At 45.6% G+C, this 18,325-nt stretch overlaps 1 protein-coding gene across 1 annotated transcript in view; it reads left to right on the top strand.

The window, feature by feature from the left end:
- Positions 1-3,391: 3,391 nt before the first annotated feature.
- Positions 3,392-18,325, top strand: part of col11a1a (collagen, type XI, alpha 1a) — a 72,081-nt gene continuing 57,147 nt past the window's right edge. Inside the window, exons 1-4 of the mRNA XM_075452139.1 lie at positions 3,392-3,699; positions 8,030-8,194; positions 8,532-8,745; positions 11,885-12,047. Coding sequence (XP_075308254.1) covers positions 3,585-3,699; positions 8,030-8,194; positions 8,532-8,745; positions 11,885-12,047 — 657 coding nt within the window. The 5' untranslated portion in view covers positions 3,392-3,584. The remainder of the gene's footprint in view (positions 3,700-8,029; positions 8,195-8,531; positions 8,746-11,884; positions 12,048-18,325) is intronic.

Genomic DNA, 18,325 nt, shown 5'->3' with positions numbered 1-18,325 from the left:
GACTGCAAGATGCCCAAACCATCAGCCCTCCGTCACCGTGCTTGACCCCTGACATGAGGTGTTTGTGCAGATGTGCTGTGTTTGGTTTGCACCGAACATGGTGCTGAGCATTATGACCAACGTCCACTTTGGTCTTGTACTCTTGGTCTTGGCGTATTTTTTTCCCCCAGAAGTCTTGGAGTTTGTTCACATGAACTTTTCATGTGAACAAACTAGCATTTCTCTCGGCTGCCTTTCCAAACAAGTCATACTTGTTCAGTCATTGTCAACCCGTGCTGGTGTGAACTTAAGTATTAATATATTAACTGAGGCCTGCAGATTCTGAGATGTAGCTCTTGGGTTTTTATGCAATTTCTCTGAGCGTTGCCCAGTTTGAATTTGGGGTGAACTGGCTGGAAACTTCCACACCTGAGAACATTGGCAGCTGTCTTGGATGTTTTCCACTTGCTTTATAAATATGGTTTAGCCTGCTGATCCATTAAATGCATGTGATTAGCAGTACCGGGCTGTATTTAATTTTTTTACACACTGCATCTGCATTTCAGCTCAGTTTGTGTTGAATACTGACACAATGCAATGTGACAAGTGTTGTTCATCTAAAGTTGATCATCCCGTTGTTTTCTTTTTTAATTATATCCCCATGTGGAACACCTTAGTATTAGAAAAGTGTGTATTTTTTCCATTTTCAAATCACCAATTCAATTCAATTCATTTTTATTTATATTGCGCCAAATACAACAAATGTCATCTCAAGGCACTTAGATATTAACTCCAATTCAAGCCAATTGGAATTCAATTCATTGTAATCATAATTATTCATAAAATAATCCAATTCGTTCATATAGAGCCAATTCAAAAACAATTTCCTAGATAAGGAAACCAACAGATTGCACTGAAAACTTTTTCTTTTTCGGTCCATTCTCCCGGCCTGAGCGTGCCTGAGGCGACTGTGGAAAGGAACGACTCCCTTTTAACAGGAAGAAACCTCTGGCAGAACCAGACTCAGGAAGGGTGGCCATCCGCCTCGACCAGCTGGGGTTTGAGAAGACAGAAAAGGGGGGGGGGGGGGGGGGGTTGCGGCGGCACTGTAACGCCATTCAAAGGATATCTGTTGGAACAGGGAAACACGAGTTAATGACCACAATAATGTCACATATACATAAAGAGAGTAAAGTGAGGAAAGGTGTGACAGATGAGGCCCCCCAGCAGTCTAGGCCTACAGCAGCTTAACTATGGGATGTTTCAGGATCACCTTAGCCATCTCTAACTATAAGCTTTATCAAAAAGGAAAGTTTTAAGCCTGGTCTTAAAAGTGGAAAGGGTGTCTGCTTCCCGGACATTTACTGGCAGCTGATTCCACTAGAGAGGGGCCTGATAACTGAAGGCTCTGCCTCCCATTCTACTTTTAGAAACTCTGGGAACCTCAAGTAAACCTGCAGTTTGGGAACGAAGTGCTCTGTTAGGAAAATATCTTACAATGAGATCTTGAAGATATGATGGAGCTCGGTCATTAAGAGCTTTATATGTAAGGAGAAGAATCTTAAATTCTATTCTGAATTTAACAGGGAGCCAATGAAGAGAAGCTAAAACTGGAGAAATATGATCTCTCCTGTTAGTTCTCATCAGAACTCTGGCTGCAGCATTTTGGATCAACTGAAGGCTTTTCAGAGAATATGTGGAACAGCCCAATAATAAAGAATTACAGTAGTCCAATCTTGAAGTAACAAATGCATGGACTAGTTTTTCTGCATCACTCTGAGACAAGATGTTCCTGATTTTAACAATATTACGAAGATGAAAGAAGGCAGTCCTAGAAACCTGTTTTATATGCGAGTCAAATGATAAATTCTGTTCAAAAATAACTCCAAGGTTCCTCACTGTAGAACTAGAAGCCAAGGAAATACCATCTAGAGTAACTATATAGCTAGACAATTTCTCCCTGAAACGCTCAGGTCCAAAGATAACGACTTCAGTTTTGTCTGAATTTAGAAGCAGACAGTTCTGAGTCATCCAGGTCTTTATGTCTTTAAGACACGATTGTAGTCTGACCAACCTATTGGGTTCATCTGGTTTTATAGATAAGAGAGTAAAAGCACAGAACCTGTCTGCAACATTACACCTTACAGAACATGTGCAAACGACAAAACACGCCAACTCATTGTAAATCTTATTTAGCTGTTAGTGTGAAGGCAGTTTTGTTTTTAAATCAGTTGCAAATGCACTTCAATTGTTGTCCAAATTTTCTCCATCCAACAGGAAATCAAACTAGACCCTGAGGCTAGCATCTGCTGCTGTCAGCCTTGCATCCAACGCATCAAAGATTAAAAACAAAAGAAAGACCTTTCACTCATTTTTCTTTGCACTTCTTGGATCCTTCACAAGAGCGTTTGGTGCAGGCTTTGAAAATGACTGCCCCTGCCTTATGAACCATGCGAGGATGAGATGTAGCATGAAACCTTCTCTGCCCAGACATCAATTCCTCCCAGATAAAATAGCTCCACTTTTTGTCACTGGGCAAGTGGAGCAGCATCTGATACTAGTTGGCTGGAAGTGAGTCTGGCTGGCCGTAAAAGGATGATCTGGCTGACAGACAGAGCCTGTTTCGCATCCATGCTTCCAGAGCAGTGAGCCAAGAGATGTGGGGATTGTGTTAAAAAAAAAAAGCTAAGGAACCCTGGGATTCTTAGACTGCCATTCTCTTACTAGTTCATCACAAAGGAAAGATATTGTTTAACTGGAAAAAACAACAACAATCAAAATTAGAGCATGAATTAAAATGTCTGGATTTGGACATCATATTACATGGGTGTCTGGGTTATAATGTAGCCCATAAATTTCAAACAATAAGATCCTACACAGTGTGTATAATACTGACAGTCTTTTGTAAAAACTAAGATATTCACTCGCTTAGTGGAACATTAAGCATGTTGGGATCAAATTTAATGTCGGTGGAATAAGGGTCAGGTCTAATTAAATGTATGACTTACATTTAGCTTATAATTCAGAAAACGCCATGATCCCCGAAATAGATCACTGACTGTTGATGATCGTTAAATATAGTGGATTTTATTCATGGAGGTCTATATGCCACCCTTGCTGGCACAGTTCTTCCATTTGATCATTGCAGAGTCATTATTATTAACTTGGTTCATTTCCCTCCCTCCTCCTTGGTTCAACAGACGCACGCGGAATAGACTATTGGGGGCATTGAAGAGCCGATGGGTGGACCTGTAGGAGAATTTCCAGCCCCGCGATTTGCTGATCGGGGGCTGGTTCCCTGTCATTCCCCTGCAACCGCGGCTCTGGTTCGTGGAGCTTGTCCAGCCCTCCTGCCCGGGGACGCACGGAGTGTAGCGACTGTACTGTGTGCGCTTTGGTTAAAGCCCGAATACCTTCACTGTGAAGGCTGGGCGCTGGGAAGGAGGATCGGGGCCTCGTTGTAGCTGAGAGAAGAGGCTTAAACTCCTCACCTATGGCTCTTTTGTAGGACGGTTTCTATCCTCACTTGGGATTGTGGAAGGGACGTCATTAAAAAATCACCTGAAGTCGCCCAGAGGTTTTATTCACTTGTGGGGCGCCCGACCATGGAGATGCAAAGGTGGTCCACAAGGTGGAAAACGAAAGGATGGTGTATGGATTCCACTGTAACCGCATTCATCACTTTAACCCTGGTTCTGCAGGCTGCTAATGTGAGAGCAGGTAAGATGAAAAAGGGACAAAAAGTTTCTAAGCAGCTTTGTGTGGCGGAGAAGGGACGCAGCGCCGCTCGGATGGTGAAAATCAGAAACTGATGGGGAAGTAGCAGGCTTACCTGGACCCGGCAGCGTTACGTTCGCATCTCAGTCCAATCGGTTTTCCTCGCGCCGCAATCAAAGAAGTTGCATTTTTACACCTTTGACTGAGCTGGTGTTTTATGGAAGTCACCAGACAGACGTAAAGGCAAAGCCAAAGTTTACTCCGCGCGCTCCCCACGTTGTAAAGTTTAACGCTCCTCTTAAAAGTTTTTCTTTTTTAAAAACAGTGCACGCGCTCCCCGCTTATAGTTTGATTTGTCGACATTTTGTTGTCTAAATCGCTTTATTCATTACAGCACAATTTACCGCAGGCTACTTTTACGCATGGATAGATGGTGTCTGCCCCGAAGATGAAACACCTTGCCTAATTAAATTGATCCTAAACCGCTGGTATGCGCTCCTACAGATCAGGGGAAAGAGCAGCATTCCCTGTTTTTTAAGATTGACTACGGCTCAATGAAGCCTCTTTGTTAGAGCTGTGGTCCGCTAGGTGGATGTGAACACGGTTAGCAGGGTGGACTTCCGCTGCCAGATGACACTGGACATTTGTCGGACCCCGGACTCTGCTGACATCTTATACACAACTGTTGAATTGCATTAAAACCATCGATTCCACTCACATTAACATGGAATATCATGTTTCTGGTCAGGCTGAGGGCACGTTGAGTTATGGAAACCATAAGCATTTAATTGTCAGTGTTTTCAGGCATTTATGGTTTATTCTCACAACTCTTAATGACTGTGATCCTATCATCTGAGGAGGAGAAGGGACTCAGCTGGGCAGATGATTCATTTGAAGGTTATAAGGCACCCAAAAACGTTTGCATATACACAGCACAGGTTTAGTGTGACAATAAATGTCTAGTTTTAAGTAGAGTTTGATACAGCAGATATCAGCCCTGTCAGAACAGAGTGCAAAGCCCCTGAGTCAGGGGGCCAAAAGTGGTCAGGCAGGTTCACCCTATCTCCACACTGCCCTGGTCCACACCAAAGCCCAATAGCTGGCTTGTGCAACCACCCCCAACTTCTAACTTTGCACTTAGATGTTTGGTCGGCTGCGGGACAAGGCTGAGTTGTGTGATTTGTGGGAATGCTTCCCCTCTAAGTACTGAGCAGTTATTTGATGATGGCCCTTGTTGCACTTCCCTATGATTTCAGAGCCTTCAAAGAACAGGCCTGCATATAGGCCCTGCCCGCAGCCCTTAATGGCCACATGTCACAGATTCAAGATTGGCTTAGGCCCCACACACTTGCCTATAGACCTCTGTCTAAGGATTTGCCGTTGCATACAGGCTGATAAAGAGATTTAGGATATTCTCTGTCTTCACAATGAGACGTATGTAACCATTTTCAAGTTTCCGCAGGGTTTCAAATCATTTGAGTTGGTCACATGACTCTCACATGCTTTTTTTTTACCCTGATAGTGAAATTAAAATAAGAAATCGCAAACATATGGAGTTAATGAAGATTGTTTGCAGTTTCAAATATGTTGCAATAAATCAGTTCCTTTGAAAGTCCGTTTTTATTGATTCACGTTTTTTTTTTATGATGGTGAGCCTGTTGCTTTCATCATTGCCTCCAAATATCACACCTCGCTGCTTGGGAGGATAGTTGATTGAAGTTGCATTTCAGCTTGAAAATCTCACTTTTCCTATATTCACCAGCTCGAGCCTCCTTATGTAAATCTGAAGTATTCTCCTGCAGGCTTTATGTCCTTATGGTACTTGCTGAGTTTCTTCTGAGCTCTTTGCAGGAGTCAGAGCTGCTCCTGCAGGGTGCCCTCTCCATCTAGCAGTGTACAGACACGTTTTCTCAGCCCCCGGGGCGCAGGCTCAGATGTGCATTCCAACAGACAAAGCTAGCATTTTCAGACCCCTCAGCCTAATATGCTTAACTGGGAAATTTAGCTCTATGGTAGACTTTTGTCTCAATAGGCTGTGATGCATTTAAAGGGACTGCCTTGTCATTACAGTCGGTCCACCTTTCCTCAACTTAACACCGACTCAAACTGCAACTCGGATTTTGAAAAGGAGGAAAGTCATCCTCTAGAAACAAGACCAGTTTGGAATTGGAAAAAAAAGAAGAGGTTTAAACACTGTATAACGGTCCATGTGGTGGGATTTTTGCATGAAAGCACACAGTGAAATGAGTTAATGTGAGGAAAAGCTAAGTCGGAGAGAGTAGTGGGAAGGAATGCTTTGAAAAACTGGGTAGGTCTCAGTGAAGTTTCCTTGGTATGACACCAGCATAAAGCCGTCTTGTTTTAGCCGGCAGCGTGGTGGAAGTTAAAGGAAGCAGAGAGGGGGAGTGGGGGAGAGGGGGGAGAGGGGGGGGGGGGGGGGTATATGGAGAGAAAGAAAGAGAGAGAGAGAGACGCACACTCACTGAAGATGTTATTAGAGTCTCAGGGAGCTTCAGGTGAAAAGGTGCCTCCTCTATGCACCTGCCCATTTTACATTTCTGTACAGGCACAAGTGGAATAAATGATGTCACTGTGTTTGAGTCTTCGTTATGATACATAATGGATAAGCTCAAACAGACTTTCTGGCCTCAGCCCCCAAAAAATGTTGTTATCTCTCAGAACATAAAGTTTACAATGGGATACACCTGTGAACACGACGGAGACAACATCGAATCAGTCTGTGTTGGAGGCTAATGGGTCCTGTTGCTCCTCCCATCAATGCATACCACCACAGCTTGGACAGTAACGTCTGTAAGGAATGATCCGATAATGGAAATCCACGCTTCCATGTCCTCTGAGTTCTGGTGATGGCTACGTGGCCTGTTTGCTCAGCCCTGAGGGCAAACACACCATCCCATCAGATGCGGGGCGCACACCCACCTCAATGGATTGTCCTGTGTTGACGTTTTCTCAGCACCTCTGCGTGAGGGTCGCAGCCTGGCCAAACTGCCACATCTGGAATGCATGAGTCCTGGAGTTTGGACTGAAAGCTGCTCTGCAGGAACTCACAATGAAGTCCTCAGTTTGCTCTCCAAAATAAGTAGACGCGTCATCCTCACACGCTTACAGAAACAGTGGTGTTTTGCTTATTTCGTGGCATTGTCACAGAGCGTCAGCTGATTTTACTCTCAGCTTCACATATCCCCCCCCCCATCTTAGTGTAAATTTGTTTACCCTCCTCTGTGTTGTCTGTTGGAATGCGGACGAGTTGAACTGTGGTGACTTGACAAATGATGTTTTTTTTATTCCTGCAGATCTTGATCATGCAGTACAGAGGAGCATGGCTGCTTTTAAGAGATCTGACTCTGACTGGTGGTCGTAAATTTGCTCGCTGACTTTTGCCGACATCTCCTTTCTTTTACAGTGTGTAGATTTTTGGGAATACAGTTGGCAAATGCGCTGAAGCAGCTCAGAGAATCAAACTGTTTAGACATCCGAGCAAATGTCCTTGCATCAGGATTTCAGAGGACTGGAAGAGTTATCTGATGTCTTCACCGACTAGAGCGATGGTTTGTGGAGTCATCGCCAAACGGTTGCCGATGCTTACGGGTGCATTGGGATTGTTTTGAATAGGGCTTTATTCACACTGCCCATATATTCATTGAGCTCTTTTAATAAAATCCGGTCTATAAATAGTAGAATAACATTTGCATTATCAACTCTGGACTGAAGTGTTGGGACAACGCACGCTGGAATGATTTTTTTTTTCTTCTTTGTGTGTTTGGCTTGGCAGTAATAGCAGAAGGTCAATACTTTAGTTTCTCCAAAAGCTAACATTCTACACTGAGAGGGTGTTCTGACAAAGAGGCATAATTATAATGCTTTCCCAAGCGGAGCTGTGGGCACCAACACAGGCTCCTTTATGTAAAGGGAATCGGTTTGAAGAGCCTTATCGTGGTAAACCTATCCAGGTGTGATTGAACTCGAACTTTGCTGGCGCTCTGCTGATTATTGTGTTCGCAGAGACATTTCCTGTCAGATGAGTCCGTAGAATGGAGCCAGTGCAGCATTTCCAAGTTGACCAGCACAATCCACAGGATTTCTCTGTTGGCACAGTATTTTTTTTTTTAAATAACAGCTAAAATAAAGACACAAACTTTTATCTAAAATGTGAAAATCAGCCACACAACCAACTCCAAATAAACCCACGCAGCCAAGTTTGAAATCAGTGTTTTCCCTTCGACGTGGCATCTAAGTGGTCTGCCAAAGAAATGCTTCCAACTAAAAAACCGTACAAGGGTCTGACTGTTGTTTCATTTTGCTCTTTGAACAGCGGAACCAGTGGATGTCCTAAAAGTATTAGCGTTTCAAACTTACCCCGAAGGAGTGACGAAAACATCAGGATTTTGTACAAACCGAAGAGCATCATCACCAGACTCAGCTTACAGAGTTGGCCAGCAGATCCAGATCAGTGCCCCCACCACACAGTTAATCCCTGGTAAGATCAAACCTCTCAGTTTCTTCCATTCTGTTCGAAATGGTGGTTATTGGTGTTCATTTGCTTGCAGTTGCAATGATTGCAGCCGATGGTTGCAAATAAACAAGGTTGAGCAAAGGTTTTGTTTATTACAAGCTGAATTATTGTGGTATACATGATAAAACAGGGGGATAATACAAGTATTTACATCGTAAAAAATGTTTGGTCTTGAAGCACTGAAGTGTGTAAATAGTGAACCTAAGTCTTTTGAGATGAATATTTAGGTTAACTGTCATCAATCACCAAATCTCCAAACAATTTCCCCATCTGTTCTATCGCTCCTCTTTCGGTCCTGCAGGTGGTGTTTTTCCTGAGGACTTCTCCATCCTGACCACAGTGCGCCCCAAATCTGGCCTCCAGTCCTTCTTGCTGTCCATTTACAATGAGCAGGGAGTCCAGCAGCTGGGCGTGGAGGTGGGACGCTCACCTGTCTTCTTGTACGAGGATCAGACTGGCATGCCGACTCCCGAGGACTACCCCCTCTTCCGTACTCTCAACCTGGCTGACGGAAAGTACGTCAAATCCCGAACGTGTTCCCGTGTAGTTGCATTCTGACCCACACACTTAGACTGACAGTCGAAGCTTGTTCACGGAGAATTTGAATAACATGAAAACCATAGTCATTGAGAGTCTGGGTTTTAAATTCAAGACCATGCAAAGGTAACGTTTGTGTTGTACCGTGAAAAGGTAAAGGGGTCCTCTTATATCGTGACATACAGATGCATTCGATATCCATGAAAATATTCGATGGATTCTTCTTTGTATTGGGTGAACTCACCATGACTGTGCGTTCTTATTAGCAGAGGAGTGGGAACCAAAGACACTTAACATTTTCTTCCTAAATTTCCTCTGACTTGTTCTTTTCCGCAAAAGCAAGAAAACAATCCAGATCTTCCCCTGGTTGCACCACAGGTGCTCATCACCGGATTACCCATCCCCTCAGGGGTCTGTGGGCACAGAGACAGGTCAGAGACAGGGAGACACTGGATTATTTGGTGCACAGCACGGCTGTTATGGGCAACCTGACCTCATCTATGAACTCACTGCCTCTGTTATTTTAAGGGGGGGGGCAGGGGATAGAGGCAACTGTAAATTTCCTTTTTGTGCCCCTTGGATTACCTCACCCAACCAGAAACAGTGCTCCTAACCTTTCAGCATAAACCTGATTATCCGCTCCCAGGTTCAGACATCCCAGAATTCTCATTCAGAGGTTTGGTGTATCTGAAATGAGCCCATCTAGATTTTACAGATAATTCTGTTTGAAGGGGATTTTTCTAACTTGCAAAACATGATGTTTCTGTTTGGGTTTTTTTTTGTTTGTCTTTAAGACAGAACCTGGTCCCAATATTTTATGTTGCAAAAATGAGCTTGAGAGGAGATGTAGTTTGTACACTGTGTCATGACGGAGGGATCCTTGGTGAATCCTGTAAAAGTTTCATGTCAACAATAGCTGTGCTTTATGAGTGTTTGCCAGCAAAGAGAAAGACTGGCAGTCAGCTTTGTGTGGAGTTCAGTACACATTTAGTTTTGTGCGCATTCTGTCTTCGGAACAATGCTCTAAGTTGGGGATTTTTAGCACTTCTCGGTCTGCTCGCAGTCCAAGTCTAAATCCTCTGTGACTCAGGCTGCACACTGGCTGTAATCCCTGTGGATGTATTCACTGCTGCTGAGAGGGTGACGCTGTGAGGAAAGAGAGACACAGCGATATCGACGAGGTGGAAAAGAACTTTATCCTCCTTGTAGCTGAGATGAAGAGGAGCTGTTTGCCATTGGGAAAGTTGGCAGTTCGTTTCCCCGACTTTCCTCCTGGATTGCATGCCCTTGGGCAAGACACCCCATGCTGCCTCAGATGTGTCCATGTGTGTATGAATGTGTGTTATGGAGGAGAAAATAACACTGTGTGTGAATGTGGCTTGAAGTGTAAAAGCCTTTTGAGTGGTCAGCTCAACCAGAGAAGTGATATTTAAGCATGGTCCACGTTATGTTGTGACTTTGGAAATGGGAACATGAGGTTTGGCAGATTTCTAGCGAGCCGTTACACTTCATACCATCGGTTTGATCTCATTCAAGCTTTGTACACTTGCTCCTCAGAACACAGAGTTGACATTTGCTGTTACATATTGGAAGTTGTATTCTCCATTCTTAAGAAATGGTTTAAAGCCACTTAAGTCAGCATTTGCCTGCTTACCATATACGGGGACAACTGATCCTTTGTGCTGAAGTTTTAAGACCATGGACTGCCACAAGTTTATTTTGATTAAAGCTCCATTTCCTGCCCTGGAATCGGTTTGTGCGATCTAGTTCTGTTCAGAGACATTTGAATACATTTTCCTCTCTTCACGACCCGATTTGGATCATTAATATAAAATCACAAGCATCCTATGTGTGATAACGTGTCTCGTATCCCCACCTTTAGCTACAATATTGCCAGGTCTCATCTTCCACCTCAGAACAATGTTTGATTGTGTGTCTCCTGCTCTTGGAAGGCAGGCCTTCCTGGATCTTGACACACACTTTCCACAATGTTCATCACGTCTGTCATGCCGAGTAACCCAGAAGGGGGATTAAGTTTGGAGTTTAATGAGTGTAATCCTGTGTTAAACAGGGCCAAAGTGTGGGGGCAAGAATGTGGTCCACTGTTGCTTGGTATGCAATAGCTCTTAAGTGCAGTAGCAAATGGACGAGAGGCGAGGGAGGTGTCAGACTCACGTGTGACCCCGATTAACCCTTTGCATCGAAAGCATACATCGATCAAAATGTGACATGCATACCTAAAATGTGTGAACCTCGTTTTACTTGATGATATATTTTCTGAGGAAAGTTACAAAGAATGAATAGACATCCCTATCTGAGAGCGTTTGTGTTGCGGTGTCTGCAGCTTGTCGTTTCCTGTAACAGTCCTGAACATCAGCTCGGAGGAGTTTCAGCCCGCTCCTGCGCACAGGGCAGCTTCACTTCTACCACGCTGTCGGGTTTGCTCACATGAACTGTTTGTTTCGGGTCCCTCCGCGCCATTTCTACAGGATTAGGAAAGGGCTTTGACTTGACCGTTCCGAAACGTTACCTTTATTCTTCTGTAACCATTCTCCGATAGAACCACACAAGTTGCGTTGCTGCATGACTGCCTTTTCTGTTTATTTTTTGCCAACAGTCTTTAGGCTTTAGTCCGCATGATCTGTAGCAAACAGCAGTCAAGCTGCAATGATGTTTTTGGAGAGAATTGGCTCTCTTCGTGCTTTGCTGATGTCAAACTCATGAACTTTAACTTTAGAAAAATGTTGGAGTGGTCTTTAGTCGCTTCGAAATTAGACGGGGTTATTTGTAATTTGTTGGCTTTTGCACACCTTGCTGTTCGACTGTTCTTTGCTGGCCGGTTGCTCCTGAGGAGAGTCCAAAAGGGTCTTCAGTTTCCTCCTTTTGCACGCAATCTGTCTCACTGTGAATTGTTAAAGTCCAAAAATCTCTATTTTCTAAAACACCAACAACTGTTTTCTTATGTCCTTTGAAATCTCCTTTGTTCACACCCAAGTGGCAGCACCTTAAAATATTTGATCTGTCCCGCAGTAACAGCAGTAATTGAGAACGATGGATAAAACTAACCTGCACGACCTCGCCTTATTAGTCATCTCTGCTTCTCATGACTTTGACCAGGTGGCACCGTGTGGCCATCAGCGTGGAGAAGAAGACGGTCACCATCATTGTCGACTGTAAGAAGAAGATCACCAAGCCTCTCCGCAGAAGCGACCGCGCCTCCATCAGCGCCAGTGGCATCACTGTGTTCGGCACCAGGCTTCTGGATGAGGAGGTTTTCCAGGTAAAGTTTTCAATGCGGTCGTCGTGCAAATGTCATTAGCGATGTTGCTTCACCTTCATGTTGCTGTCACGGCTAATTTGCATCTTGCCATATTGATCATGATTATGTAGCAACCATCTATGACAAGAAAGAGTTTGTAAGTTGTAGTTAAGTTGTAGATTTGGTATGTCATGTTTTTTTATCGTTACTATTTGCCATTCATTTAATTGAACATATTTTCTCTTTTCTATTCATGAGTTGTTGGTTTTTTACATGTGTCTACATATGCTTGTTGAACGTGGCTTAGGTTTAAAACATAGCAACAGTTTCCACAGGGGTCTGACATTTTTGGAAAAAATGGGTTCTACATGTATGGACTCAACGTTTGAGAGTTGGGGAATGTTAGCATTTGCTCATTAGTGTTACGTGTTACGTCTGCCTTGCTTTGAGACCAAGTTCATCCGGAGTTTAACGCAGGGAACAGGTCAGGCAGATACAAATAGCGATGGACAATTGCTGGATTGTCATCCTATTCTTGGTCCTCTCTGGTGGGAAAAGTTCCCAGAGAGGCTGCGTTGGAGCTGTGTTTGCTTGCGAGTATTGGTTTGCTGATGTGCAGCGGGGACGACAAGTCATCTGATGGCTTGTTTGAACGTGTGGGGCTTCTGTTGTAGTCTTAAAGCCATATTTTTTTCACTTGTCACTGCCACATGGACACAGGATGCCATACCTTAGAGCATTTTGTGAGTGTGCAGAAGGGTTTTTATTGTCTTTTTTGGTGTTGTTACTAGAGATATGATGTTGAGGAAGGTAAAGAGATAAGTACCATTATCAAAATTTGGACCGTTAGATGAAAGGAATATCAGTTTGATTCAAATAAAGATGTCGGTATTGTAGAGGCACCTCTTTTTAAAGATGCTGCCACTATGTTGTTCATGTAACTAACAATCACATGCATGCACAAGGATAATTGGTGTTGAATTAATTTGATTTTAAATCCTAACTGGATGTTCCCTCTGTAAGTATGAACAAGAAAATACTTTGTGTTGTTTATTAAGCTGAGCTTCAAAAAAAAAAAAAGTTATTATATCAGCATATATTACAAATACTGCTGATAGCTGGTTGTAGATGAACTGGTTATTGTGTGATACACTTTTTTTTAATGAGTAAAATCGAACACACAGATTTGCTCTCACTGATTCACATCAGACAGTGTGTCTAGTCAGAGGTATGTCAGTGGAAGGGCTGAAAATAGGAGCCATAAGTCAGCTAACAGGCTCTTCTCTGTGTAGTTATTTTTCGAACAGGTCTCCTGTCTGTTCTCTGTTTGCTCTCCTCAGAGCTCCACGGTGCCCAGTGCATGCTGGGATATGCATGTACAGGACGGGGACAGGGAAAACCTCGGTCTCGTGCATTCAAGCCAGAGGTTACAATGAGGGATGATGTCAGACTTCATTTTTGTTCTTTTAATTAGGATTTATTTTACATCCCTTTAAAACAATAGAATTCAAACATAGCATGAAATCTTAACATTTTGATAGAAAAGTACTGAAAATGAAAAACTATAAGAAATATGTGGCACAAGCTATACTTACCGAGGAGCTGTGATGGAGCTGCTATGAAAGTAGTTGAAAGGTTCAAAGTTGAGTTTTTATACCTCGATCAATTTAGTATTGTGTTCAGGGTTTGATATTCAACATTTATAGAACAGGAATACTGCGTTCTTCTTCATTCAACCTCGGATATTTGTTTTCACAACCTGTCCTGCCTTTTTCATGAATGTCTATTCATGCCATACCTGCTTCAGGTTGGAGGCGACCACCAAAGGGATTCGACCGAGATGAATGGAAGTCTTTCATTCCTCCATCAGGCCTTCCTTATTTCCTCATCGGCTCCCCTCCCTGCATACTCTCCCCTGCTCACCTCCTCCCTCTGCCCTCTCCTCCCCACCTTGTGGCCTCCCTACTGTGCCAAACATATAAGACTGTCTATTCATGCCGAGCAGACATTAGCTTTCATAATCCAGCTCACACGCATAGACATACCCGCAGCTATTCCCCGTCTTCCAGGGTAGAAAACAGTCATCGGGGCTAAATGAGTAAATGCAGAGGGGCTCGGCACCGTAGTGCCTATGCCACAAGTATCTTGGTAAAAATAAATAAAAGGCATATTGGCTTGTGGTGGATAATGCAGTGATAATGTCCAATGTGACATTCATTGTATACGCGGCTGTGGTTAAACTAAAGATGTGTTGCTCCGGGCAAATGTGGTTAAAGGATTAATGCTCGGGTGAAGAGAGGGGCGGAGCTGTCAACTGATCACCACTTGGTGGTGAGTTGGCTCCGCTGGTGGGGGAGGAAGCCGGTCAGACCTGGCAGGCCCAAACGTATTGTGAGGGTCTGTTGGGAACGGCTGGCGGAATCCCCTGTAAGGAGAAGTTTCAACTCCCACCTCCGGCAGAGCTTCAACCATGTCCCGAGGGAGGTGGGGGACATTGAGCCCGAATGGGCCATGTTCCGTGCCTCCATTGTTGAGGCGGCCGACCGGAGCTGTGGCCGTAAGGTGGTCGGTGCCTGTTGTGGTGCCTGTCGTGGCGGCAATCCCCGAACCCACTGGTGGACACCAGTGGTGAGGGAAGCCGTCAAGCTGAAGAAGGAGTCCTATCGGGCCTTTTTGGCCAGTGGGACTCTGGAAGCAGCTGATGGGTACCGACAGGCCAAGCGGAACGCAGCCTCGGCGGTTGCTGAGGCAAAAACTCGGGCTTGGGAGGAGTTCGGGGAGGCCATGGAGAACGACTTCCGGACGGCCTCGAGGAGATTCTGGTCCGCCATCCGGCGGCTCAGGGGGGGGAAGCGGTGCACCGTCAACACCGTGTATGGGAGGGCGGGGCTCTGCTGACTTCTACTAGGGACTTCGTGAGTCGGTGGGGGGAATACTTCGAGGGCCTCCTCAATCCTACCGACACGCCTTCCGATGAGGAAGCAGAGTTGGGGAGCTCGGACGTGGGACCTCCCATCTCTGGGGCTGAGGTCGCCGAGGTGGTCAAAAAACTCCTCGGTGGCAAGGCCCCGGGGGTGGATGAGGTCCGTCCTGAGTTCCTCAAGGCTCTGGATGTTGTGGGGCTGTCTTGGTTGACATGCCTCTGCAGCATCGCGTGGACATCGGGGGCAGTGCCTCTGGACTGGCAGATTGGGGTGGTGGTCCCCCTCTTTAAAAAGGGGGACCAGAGGGTGTGTTCCAACTATAGGGGGATCACACTCCTCAGCCTCCCTGGTAAGGTCTATTCGGGGGTACTGGAGAGGAGGATCCGACGGATAGTCGAATCTCGGATTCAGGAGGTGCAGTGTGGTTTTCGTCCTGGCCGTGGAACAGTGGACCAGCTCTATACCCTCCGCAGGATCCTGGAGGGTGCATGGGAGTTCGCCCAACCGGTCTACATGTGTTTTGTGGACTTGGAGAAGGCGTTCGACCGTGTCCCTCGGGGACTCTTGTGGGGGGTGCTCCGGGAGTATGGAGTGCCGGACTCCTTGATATAGGCTGTTCGGTCCCTGTATGACCGGTGTCAGAGTTTGGTCCGCATTGCCGGCAGTAAGTCGGACATGTTTCCTGTGAGGGTTGGACTCCGTCAGGGCTGCCCTTTGTCACCGATTCTGTTCATAATTTTTATGGACAGAATTTCTAGGCGCAGCCAGGGCGTTGAGGGGGTCCGGTTTGGCGACCTCAGAATCGGGTCTCTGCTTTTTGCGGACGATTTGGTTCTGTTGGCGTCCTCAGGCCGTGACCTTCAGCTCTCACTGGAGCGGTTCGCAGCCTAGTGTGAAGCGGCTGGGATGAGAATCAGCACCTCCAAATCCGAGACCATGGTCCTCGGCCGGAAAAGGGTGGAATGCCCTCTCCGGGTCGGGAATGAGATCCTTCCCCAAGTGGAGGAGTTCAAGTATCTCGGGGTCTTGTTCACGAGTGAGGGACGAATGGAGCAGGAGATTGACAGACGGATCGGTGCGGCGTCTGCAGTGATGCGGGCTCTGCACCGGCCCGTCGTGGTGAAGAAGGAGCTGAGCCAGAAGGCGAAGCTCTCGATTTACCGGTCAATCTATGTTCCTATCCTCACCTATGGTCACGAGCTGTGGGTAGTGACCGAAAGAACGAGATCGCGAATACAAGCGGCCGAAATGAGTTTCCTCCGCAGGGTGTCTGGGCTCTCCCTTAGAGATAGGGTGAGAAGCTCGGTCATCCGGGAGGGGCTCGGAGTAGAACCGCTGCTCCTCCACATCGAGAGGAGTCAGATGAGGTGGCTCGGGCATCTAGTGAGAATGCCTCCTGGACGCCTCCCCGGTGAGGTGTTCCGGGCCCGTCCCACTGGGAGGAGGCCCCGGGGAAGACCCAGGACACGTTGGAGAGACTATGTCTCTCGGCTGGCCTGGGAACGCCTCGGGGTCCCCCCAGAAGAGCTGGAGAAAGTGGCCGGGGACAGGGACGTCTGGGTCTCTTTGCTCAAGCTGCTGCCCCCGCGACCCGATCCCCGGACCAGCGGAAGATGATGGATGGATGGATGGATGGATGGATTAATGCTGATTACCACAGCGTTTAGATTCAGTCAGCGATACCGTGTAGTCGCTGTGTAATTCTAGGATACGGAAGGATTTTAGTAGGGCAAAACCAATTCCAAAACAATCACAAAAAAGGCTGTTGCAGCCAAACTAAGTGCCGCTGTGTACTGATGGTTCAAACATGCACTTAGCTTTACGCAGCTGTGCTGAGGAAATCTTTTCCTTTGCAATGCTGTAGCCTTTGACCTCTGCTGCTCTTATTCAGTGCCTTGTGGTCATGAAGAGGTCAATGTGGACTGTGCATTTTGAAAAAGACGTTGTGTGACACTGTTGAATAGATGACTGAAGGGGAAACTATAAGGCTGTGGTAACAGGTGAGGAAGGGAGGAGACATTCAGTGCAGAATTGAATAATTAATGTTATTACAAATTGAGTTGAGTTGAGTCAAAGTTGTCAGCCAGCTTTTCAGTCCAAAACTAATTTATCTTTTAAACAACATACAACCATTCCAGATACTGTATATCCTCCACTGTTAAGTCCATAATGGACATGTAAACAACCGCATTTGTTCTTTTTTACATGCTAATGACATGTTTAGGACAGCTTGAGGTGAATTGAGCCAATGATGCAAAGCAAAGCAGTGAATGCGGCAGGTATGGAGGGGTCGTCATATTTCTGTGAGGATTCTTAAGTGTCAGCTGTTGACCTTGACCCTGCCTCTGTCTTTGCTCATTGACCTCTGACACAGGAGTCATTAAGCCAGAACCCATGGGCCTGCTTCTGCACTGCACCGTCCTCGGCTGTAGCCGGGAGGGGCATATTTTAAAGCTGTGGCTTCACTTCCAAGTTGCCAGGGGCTTCTTTTTTCTTTTTTTTTTTTTTCTTAGCAGCTCACAATGGAAGACAGTGGTGTAACTCAGCCCAGGTGTCTCCCAGCACAAAACAGCTTTTACTATCCCAGCTGCTCCCTCTAAATACCTGTCTGTCTCTGGGTGCCTCTTGGTGTTCCTTTCTTTTTGTTCTCCATCTTGCCTCGTGTTGGCTCTGCAAACCGGGCCTGTTTAGGTGTTGCAGTTTGACTTTGTCTTGGAAAGGCAGATTAACAGTTAATTAAGGGAACACACTTGTGTGCTATTTACACCAGAAAGTGCCATGATCGACCTATCAGCCCTCCTTCCTTAGAAATGTGTCTGTATTGTTATGCGTTCTGGACGCCTATCATATTGGTTTTCACTGACCACTATCAGTGACTTTGTTTGTCATATTAGTCATGCTGTCTGTGAAACGGTGAGAAGTTTCATAATTGTGCTGATCTGGTCTCAGGGATTGAACTCTGTCTCCAAAGCATATTTGTGTTCAGACGGGTGGCTCTCAGACATGGACTAATTAGAGCTGACTCAAGGCAGGGTTCAAGCATTCACTGTTGGTCTTATGGTGACACATGAGGTAATACATGTCAACTTGACTCAAGGCAAGGCTTGATCTTGCTTTTTCTCTTGAGCCCCCCCAAACAGACACACACTTCTCTCTGCAGACTTGGTAGATAGCTGTCCCATGGACATCAGACAGTTTATGCTGTGAATTGATACCACAGATATGGACTTTGGGTTGTACAGTTGCGTGAGAAAGAAAGTACATCCTCTTCCTTTCAAATTGGATACGTACAGCCTCAGATGAGCGACAACGCATGTGATATTGTGTCATTATTTACGAACAAAACAAAGCCAAATTGCTAAAACTGTGTGTGCA

The sequence above is a fragment of the Odontesthes bonariensis genome, chromosome 20 (genome assembly GCF_027942865.1).
Source record: "Odontesthes bonariensis isolate fOdoBon6 chromosome 20, fOdoBon6.hap1, whole genome shotgun sequence".
Classification (NCBI taxonomy): Eukaryota; Metazoa; Chordata; class Actinopteri; order Atheriniformes; family Atherinopsidae; genus Odontesthes; species Odontesthes bonariensis.
Note: the sequence above shows the minus strand (reverse complement) of the source record. Positions and strands in the feature narration are given on the sequence as shown.